The 9,099-nt window shown below is 59.7% G+C and overlaps 2 protein-coding genes and 1 pseudogene across 2 annotated transcripts, besides 3 other annotated features; all 3 read left to right on the top strand.

The window, feature by feature from the left end:
- On the top strand, nt 1-592 carry Tc00.1047053508361.30 (mucin TcMUCII, putative; the record flags this gene model as incomplete). Its single annotated transcript, XM_800728.1, has 1 exon — nt 1-592. A coding segment is annotated over one exon (592 nt), but the record flags the coding sequence as incomplete, so codon positions are not given.
- Nucleotides 1-9,099: a sequence feature (areas not merged during assembly with more than two copies in the genome that could not be assigned to a particular haplotype).
- Nucleotides 804-849: a sequence feature (AT_rich).
- Tc00.1047053508361.21 lies at nt 1,059-1,787 on the top strand (annotated as a pseudogene).
- Nucleotides 1,828-6,309: a mobile genetic element.
- Nucleotides 7,140-7,760, top strand: Tc00.1047053508361.9 (uncharacterized protein; the record flags this gene model as incomplete). Its single annotated transcript, XM_800729.1, has 1 exon — nt 7,140-7,760. One exon carries the CDS (start codon nt 7,140-7,142, stop codon nt 7,758-7,760), a length of 621 nt encoding a protein of 206 aa, XP_805822.1.

Below are 9,099 nucleotides of genomic sequence, written 5' to 3'. Positions count from 1 at the left end.
TGCCCGTCCTTGTGCGCGGGAGACACTCAGTCTCAAGCTGCCGCTTCTCCCCAGACGACCACGGCGACCACACCCCCCGGCATCAGTCCCCGAGGAGAAGTCCAAACCCAAATCTAATGTTGTTGTCGTTCCACCGCCTTCACTACCAGATCCATCACACCGGGAGGCCGGTTCGACAGGGTCGTCAAGTTTGGGGTCCGTGGCAAAGCCGGAAAATGATGGCGGAGAGGGACCAGGATCTACCAGTACGGGAACGAAACCAAATGAGGTGTCCAATACGTTACAGGCAGATGGTAATAAGGGTACTACAGGGTTACCCAGTGACAAGAGACTATCCGAGGATCGGGCAAATAGGGAGTCTGAAGATTCTACCGAGGAGACCACCACTACCACCACAACAAAGGCACCAACCACGACGACCACCACTACAACACAGGCACCAAGTACTACGACTACAGAGGCGCCAGCTGTGTCGACCACCCGCGCACCGTCACGTCTTCGCGAAATCGACGGCAGCCTCAGCAGCTCTGCGTGGGTGTGTGCCCCGCTGGTGCTCGCCGCATCCGCGCTGGCGTACACCGCTCTGGGCTGAAGAGGTGTGTGCGGGCTGTGCGTGCCAGCACTCAACCGCGGGGGTTTGTGCGCGTGTGTTGTGGTCCACTGTATAAAATAAGAGGAAATAATGATTGTGTTTTGCTTCACTTGCTTCTGCTGCCGTGCTGTGTGCTCCGCGTTGTGCCCCGCATCCGTCACGTTGAACGCATCGCGGACACACTCATAAGCATGCGCACTGGAGCCCTGGGTTTTTTTTTCTTTTTAATTATTGTTTTTTAATTATTGTTTTTTATTGCTTTTTAAACTTCTGGTTTGCGGGGCGGTGTGCGAGCTCTGCAATCGTACTGATTCCATCTGTCTTGTGGTGTGTGCGCTGCTGCTGCTGGGCTGCTGCCATTTGTTGCTGTGCGGTGGCTGTGCGTGGTGTAGCGGCTGTGTCTCCTTTTGTTTTCTCGTGCTATCGCAGGTTGGCTCCGCAGCGTTAGGCGACTCCACTGTTTGTGATGATGACTGGCCGTGTGCTCTGCGTCCTGTTGGCTCCTGCAGTGATGCGCAGCTGCTCGTGCGTGTGAGTGACGGCTGCTGCGACGGGGTGCGTGTGCGGCCCGCGGGTGATGGCGCGGTGACTGCTGGGCACGCGGAAGCTGTGATGGCTGCGGAAGGTGGACCCGTGGTCGGTGGCTCTGGACGAAAGGGGAATGTGAACTCTGAGGACAATAGCAATCAGGAAGACGAGGAGGGTGGAGGAAGCACCGCGGGTGAGGGCCACAATCCCACCTCGGCAGGACCACTCATTGCTCCGACGAGGCAGGACCAATCCAGCAGCGACCCACTGCGAAGCAACACTTGCAATCCGTCCGGCACTGGCAGCGCGTCTGCTGCTCGGATGCGTGCAAGTGGACCGGAGTCTTTGGGCGGAGGGCAAGCTGCAGACACAGCATCCCCACGCTCCGACGCATCTCAGCAGGCAGCAGGTGGAGTGCATGCTGGTGGCGGGAGGACCTCCCAGGGCACTCAGGCCTCGGAACAAACCGTCATGGGACAGTCACAGGTGCCAGGGACGGCGAAGGAAGCACCGCAGGGCGATGAATGAGGAGAACCCGGAGCGCAACACGAAGCCGACCAAACCACAAAAATGACTGTGGTGACCTCTTGCGCAAAAACAGCGGTGGAAGAGGAGAGCCGCCAGCGGGATCGCAAGATGCACCACGTCTCTATAGTGGCGGGAATGCTCATTATTATTATTTTTCCCTGCTCTTACCGACATGTCTAGCCACACGATGTCACCAGGGTGCCGAGGAGGTGGTCGAGCAGCGACATGAGTTTCCTGCTATGAGGCAGCTGCCATTGGGAGAACCTTTCGGTGCAAAGGTCCTTCTTAATGCCCAGCCGTTGGCGCACAGCCAGAGCGTCTGTACATTCTGGAAGCAGATGGTGCAGTGTTTTCTGCGGGCTAATTGTTGCGCTTGTGGAGGCTGGCTGATCCTGCGGTAGCAGTGATTGCCTTCTGGCACTGCTGCTGCGGTGCCGATCAGCGTCTGGGTTTTGTGCGCAGCGATTTCTCTGCGGAGCTTTTTTTGTGTGGGGAAGACCGTGTCGCAGCAATCGCGGTGGAGGTCGGGAAGCGGTGGAGGGTGTTCCGGATGAAAGCACCGACAGTGACCGATGTGGTTCGTGTGTCCCACCAGTGTGGCGTCACAGTGCGGGCATTTCTTCTTCCGACGCCGTGTGGAGGGCCGTCTCTCCACAGGCGGTGCGTCGGCCTCCCTTGTCGTCGGGGGAACAGCTTCCGTCCCGGTGCAGTGGGATCGTCGTTGGAGCGCATGAAAGCAGACTGTTCCGGTGAGATGTTGCAGAAACGGCGTTGGCTCGTGCAGTCTCTCACAGTCCAGTACAGGCGACCCCAGAGCTCGGATTCCCCGCACCCTGCTCATGCAATGTTTGTCCGTTCCTGTCTGTCGAGGGCTTCCTGAGTGATCAGGTGCTTGCCGCCTGGATCTGATGGCCTGGCGCCGCCAAGCAGGTAGTGGTGGGTGTCCTAATGCATGGTGCTACGCCACTTGTTGGTGAGCTGGGTGTTAATGCATGTCAGCAGGTCCGTGCGCCATATGGGTGCTATTCCATGTTCCGTGTATTGCCCGGTTGCCGTGGTCTGCGTCTAATGATCTGCAGGCTCGTTAACATGTACTCCGCAATGTTCGTAGCAAAACTGCAGCTGCACGGACCAGCCGGCACGCGTCAGCGACAAGAGACGCTGCCAGATCCGGTCCTCCGTCCAGTCGGTATGACTGCGCGGGCCCTTGGTGACGGCGGCTAGAAGGGAATGACTGTCTGTAACCACATGCAGGGTTTTTGCCTGTGCTGGATACGATGGACACTCAGCCTTTCCATGGCCGGGAGCAGTGCACTGGATTCCGTCGTGCGGCTGCATGGGCGTGTGCCGCAGTTGGTACTGACCTTCTCTATTATCTTCGATGAATTGAGGGATGAAAGCAGTATTCCAACCCCGGCTGACCTGGGAATGTCGACACCGCCATCCGTTGCAAGTATCCACGAACGATGGCCGTGCGGCGCTAGAGCCTCTTCGCTGACTCTGCGCTTTTCCCTTATCAGCTCTTTTTCGTCGGTGATCGAGTGGTCCACCGGAAGCTCCACACCGATGGTGACCCGGTGAGCAGAGGCCGCGGACCAGGGAGGAATGGAGCCACGAAGGAGCTGCTATTCGCGTGGTGAGTTCTCGGTGACGCCGTAGTCATGTGTGCGTGCATCCACGAAGGCGCAACGTTTGTCGAGAGATAACGGCGAGGTGCGGAAACCTGCGCGAGGCAGAGGCACAGGCTGGGGTTTTCCGCATCCGCTCCATCTGAAACGCGTGCGCAGGCAAAGGACATGGAGCGACGGTGTATTGGCCTGCAGCAGGGCGGATTTCTTGTCAGTTGTGCTCGGAACTCCGCTCACAGTGCGTACCAGTGTTGCGTGCGTCTTCTGCATCTCATTCCTCGCGGGATCCGTCGCTACTGCCCATATGAGTTCACTGCCATAAGGTGAGCTGGAGGCACTGTATCCGATGGCGAACGTGCGTAGGTCATGTGGCGACGGTCCCGCTTCTTTATGCGCAATGCAGCGCAGCTGGGATATCCGCTGCAAGGCGGCGGTGCAGTGCTTGGAGGCCGCCACATTTAGCGAAAGTCACGGGTTGAGATCTACGTCAAGAAGCTTCGTAGTGTGTGACGACCCAATGGCCGTGACTGGAATCTCGCAGCCAGTCACTGCCAGGGGCCACTTTCCTTCGCGGTCATAGACTGACTCCGTGTGCGTGGAGAGTATGGACCAAGCGGCTTCGCACTTCGACTGGGTTGGTGGCCATGTCATTTTCCTGACTCCACGCATGCAGTTGTTTGAGAACCATGCCGGCTGCGGGAATGGCGACTTCCCGGGACTGTCCCTTGATGACAATAGAGAGATCATCCGAGCACATGTCTGCTGCGACGTCTGAGAAGCTGTTCAGCAGCGTGAGGAGTGGGTGTGCGTGGAGGGAGAAGATATACGGCCCCAATACGGTCCCAATACGGACCCCTGAGGAACTCGTCGCAGCTTGGGACGTCGATCACTGAGTTTATTGGCCACTCGTGTCTTGCGTAACAGCCACACAGAAAGTTTCTAAGCCACCTTTGGCGCTTTGCCCCGGAATATTGGCCAGCAAGCGACTGAGGACTCGATGATCCATGGAGTCAAAGGCCTTGCTGGAGTCTACCAGCACCAACAGGGTCCGATGGGGTCCGCAGTGGAGTTGAGTGCCAACACCGCTCTTCTTGGGAAGGTTCACTTGGAAGTAATCGTTTCTGTTATGCTCAACTTCGTGTATCAGGTTGGCCGGCTGCATCGCCGTGGTACGCATGCAACGATATGCGTACTGGTGGGGGTGAGGCGTCCACACCCAAAGCAGTCTCCTCAATACTATTTTCTCGGCGACCTTGCTCACGATGGACGTGAGGCTGATGGGTCGACATGAAGCCATTAGTGCCGGCAGCTTGCCGGGTTGCAGGGGTGGGACGATGGTGGCTTGTCGCCACTGGACCGGAATCGTGCCGGTCGTCCAGCTGTGGTCAATGCAGCGGAGAGGGAATCGGAGACGCTTCGTCGAAGGATGTCGTAGTGCCTCGCTGTAGACTTCGTGCGGTCCGGGGCCTTGCCGTACGGTGCACTACGCAGCGCAGAAAGCGGTTCCGTTTGACTGAAATGGGCATCAGAAGGGGTGGGGGAGAGAGCCTGTCGCAGATGAGGCGGCCGACTCGCTGTTGTTCAGCGGCCCAAGAAGGGAGAGAGAGAAAAAATGTTCAAAGACTTGTTCTGTCCGCGTTGATCTTTGGAAAACCCAACCGCTCTGCGAGGGAGTGATATGGGAGGAATCCATGATTGAGAGCATCCGCTGCTCTTCGTGCTGTCCTGAAATTATTGTGGCCATCGCCCATTAACGCTGGTGTGGGGGATGGTGGTGATGGTTCCCTTTTTCGTCCCGCAATGTATTTTCAGGAGAGCGGTTCGCCTGTATTCAGCGTGCTGATGCGCCGTGGATACGTGTTGCGCAAGCGCTCTCGGAGTAGGAGGAAAATTTGACTCCTTGTCCGTTGGATCTCCGCCTCACGGTCGGGCATTGGCAGCCGCAGACAGCGGGCCTTGCAGTCGGCAGCAATCCGTTCCGCTTCCGCAAGGATGCCATCCCAGAGCTTGGGACCGTCCTTGTGCATGCCGCCCAGTCAATGCTGTTGAAGTGAAACTGCAGGCACTCGCGTGAAATCTTTTACGTCGGTTGACTGCTTCTTATATTCGTATACTGGGATATATTCGTCGAGATCGTTGGCGAAGGACTCCCACTTGCACTTCCCCAGCTGTAGAAAACTTGACGTACCGAAGGGGGCGCCGAGGGTATGCTGTCGACGCATGCCTGCTGCAACGTGAAGGTGAGCATGTGGTGGTCACTGAGTGGCGACACATTGGCTCTCCAATCCGACACGGCAAGGTGCCTTGACCCTGTTTGATCGGTGCAGGATCCCTCTCGTCTGCCACGGACATGCGTGATCTCGCCAGGGGTGTTAACCAAGGTGAATCCCGCATCCGCGCACCCTTGTAAAAATTCTACGGCGACGTCGCTTGGAGGCGTCTCCAGGAAGGACTCCCACTGTGGGCGATGCGCGTTGGAATCTTCGCACAGAAGGAGCGGTGCCGAGGCCGGAAGGCGGTTTAGTAACCGCCTAAAGGATTGCTATATTTGCTGTGGCGCTGGCATGTAGGCACCCGCTACGCTGAGGCCACGGTTCTGCTCCAGGGCGACTTGGACCACCACCATGCCGAGGCCGGAATCGTGTTGAGTGATGGTGAGGGGTGTATGCCTGGAGCGGAGAGTTTTCCGCACCAGCACCGCCTTTCTTGCCGATACGCGCTTGTGCATGGAGCACGTAATCCCCAGTGTGCATGCTGGCGATTTGCTCCTAAGGCTTCCGGATCTTCTGGATGGCTATCAACGTCTGCTCATTGTGCCCTTAAAATTGCAATTTTGCTCGGCGTGAGAGAAGAGCCGTTCATCTGGAGTGCTGCTATGGGGCCTGGGTGCTGCTCAATGCCTCCGCCTAGCAGTAGCTTTTGCCGTTTCGTGTCGCGTACGGCACGCAAAATGTATTTGTAGCGCTGGTGAGCACCGATGGAATTCGGCAACAGGCAACACGCTCGTCCGTCACACTGTCCGAGTCGCATGCGCTGCGATCCCCACAGCTGCCTGCACAGTTTGTGCTCGCGTGCCCCCTGGTGGCTGGAATATGGATTGGCCCTTCACGCCGTGTGCGCCTGACTCGGCCATCCGCGACTGTTTGCCTGGCATTGCCCCTGGCCCCGGCGGCGTATTGAGTGTGTTTCTGCGCCGTCTTGTGCCCGCTGCCCGCTGCTCGCACAGAACGATGATCAACACCTCCCTCGCCGACGGCATTCTGCGAAGTTGCTGGGAAATGGGGACACCACTCCCATCCACAGACACGGAAGGGATACATGCCGCACCGAGAAAGTTGTCGGCCACTCCCGCTGCTCTCTGTCCTGCCAGTGGTGAGCGAAGGACTGGTCCACCGCTGCCTGTCAGCACTGCTGGCACACCACCGACGTCAGCCTGGATCCACGCCACGACGCACGGCCTCGGAGTTTGTGACGCCTGTGAGTGACGAAGCGGCACGAGGGCTGAGCGGGTGCATCGCTGTGGAGTGCGAGCGTCGCAGGGGCGTCATCCCGCGCTGCACCGTCGCCGTCGCCGCTCTCTTGCCGTCCCGCTCGGCATCTCGACTGCGTTCGACACCGTTGGCGATGGGCGAGTGTTGGCTGTGCTCTGCGGGCTCCCGCGCCTGGGCCGTCGCGCCCAACGCTGGTAGCGCAATCGCCTGCGAGGCGACTGCGTTGGGGTGAGTGCTTGCGAGCAATATTCCCGACAGCAGCTTCCCTCAGCCGTGGCAGCCCAATGCAGCGTCGTGCGGCCCCAGCTCCTCCACCGCCACGTGGATGGTCTGCTGCGCCGCCTGGACAGCATTCACTTTGCGTCGGCGTTCATGCACGTTGCCGACCGCGCGCTTGTTGCGTTGTGTGCGGACCTCCGTGCCTGTGGTGCGGCAATGCCAGCTGCCGTGTCCGTTGTAGCCACATGGGCTGCCGAGCACTGTCTGAGTATCAGCGCGGACAGGAGCGGTGCCGCTCTGTTCTGCATCGCCTCACACCGACAGTCTGACGAGGACACGGCCGACCATCGTCTGGGCGGTGGGAAGCCACGCGTCAATCCCACCCTGTGCGTCTGCTCGGCAATGCGATTGATCGACACCTCAATTTTGTTTTGCACGTCACCGCCGCTGCAGGGCAGACCGTGCCACGCCGCCGTCAGCTGCGGCTGGGCGCAGGAGCTGGTGCGTCCCAGCACACCATGCGATCCTTTCTGGTTGGGTGCGTCCACAGTGCGTTGCACCACGGCAGTGAGGCAGTCGCACCGTGTCCGACCCCACTCGCCTCCACAGCCTGGAAGTGCGGCACGGCGACAGCTGCACGGCATCGCTCGTCCCACGCGCATCAACGAAGGATACCTCTGTCCACCTGGCCGCCAGTCCAGCACCGCTGCGGAGGATCGTTGGGTTCCGCGCACCCACACGGCACAAACGCCTCACACGTCTCCGTTATATTGAGGACGTGCGTGGCGCAGTATGCTCGGAAACCACACCTTCGTCAATACCTGGGAAGGCAGCGACGACCATTCTGCTGCCGGGAGATGCCGTCCTCAAGGAACTGCGACGCGTCCGCAGCCACATGAGGATCTCCCCGGACCACATCCGCGCCCCTCTTGTTGAGCACCGAGTTTTCGCCCGGGAAACTGTGAGCTGCAGCGGGGTGGGCGTCTTCCAGCCACGGCACGCCAAGAACGCCCTGGACGGCGTGAGACGATCGGCCCTTGAAGCGGCCTGCAACCCTCTGGGACTGTATGACGCAGGTCGCTGGACGGACGGCTTTTCGTCTCTCGCTGAGCATGCATCTGGATCCGCCGCGCTGTCACTTGACTCCCCGGACAGCCGAGCTCCCTGTGGGGCCTCACCGCACAGCTGCTGGCAGCCTTGCATGCACCTGCCGAGCGGAGTGTCCTGCCAATGAGCATGGCCTCAGACACTTCCCAGTTCCCCGCCTGGCAGCAGCATCCCAATCGCCCACACGAGTTCCTACCGCCACAGACTCCCTCTCGGCGATGGAGTCACTCCGCCTTGGCCCGCTGGCGGTGCACGACGACGTCAGCGAGGAGATTTGTACCGTGCCGCTTTCACTGGCGGATTGAGGTCACACAGCTGACTCCACATTTTCCCCATCACACTGCGGAATCCCACGCAACGTGACAGCGGACGCCGATGCCGTCATGGCACGATCCCTCTCGCAGGACTGCGTCAGTGCCTGGCATGTGGACTTCCTCACCGCAGTGAAGCGACGGAGCTGGAAGGATGTCCAGGAGGAAAAGGAAGCCGCGCACACCGCGTGACAGGCGCCTGTCGGTGTGGCGAGGACTCTATTACTGGTGTTGACCCGGACATCGTGCCCCGAGTGGCGGCACAGCGCACAGGCGCGATGCGACTCCTGCCCACTCTTCGACAGGCCTGCACGCGCCCTGCGGATCACAAGGAACCCTCTGTGTCGGTGGTGCCGTCCCTCCCTGACTGCGGTGACCGGCCCGCCTCTGCCTCCGCCGGAACCTCTTCCCGACGTGAGCACCACAACTCCTTGCCTGCCAGCGAGCGGCGGATTGACGTCCTCCTGCCCAACCTGCGGCAGAGTGCACTTGTCCGTCCACAGTATGAGGGCACATGCCCGACGTGCTCAGCCTGGCGTTATAATAGTTTGCGAGGGCCTCCCATGCGGATGCCACAATGGCGCCACCGTCTTCTTAACAGGTGCCTCGCGCGCAGGTCGCCACCGAAGTTGCCAAGCATGCCAGCAGGCAAGACACGCAGGAAGCACAAACGCGGGTACTTGAGATGGACCAGG

Source organism: Trypanosoma cruzi, genomic scaffold (genome assembly GCF_000209065.1).
Source record: "Trypanosoma cruzi strain CL Brener 1047053516793 genomic scaffold, whole genome shotgun sequence".
Taxonomy (NCBI): Eukaryota; Euglenozoa; class Kinetoplastea; order Trypanosomatida; family Trypanosomatidae; genus Trypanosoma; species Trypanosoma cruzi.
This window is presented reverse-complemented; position numbering and strand designations above follow the sequence as displayed.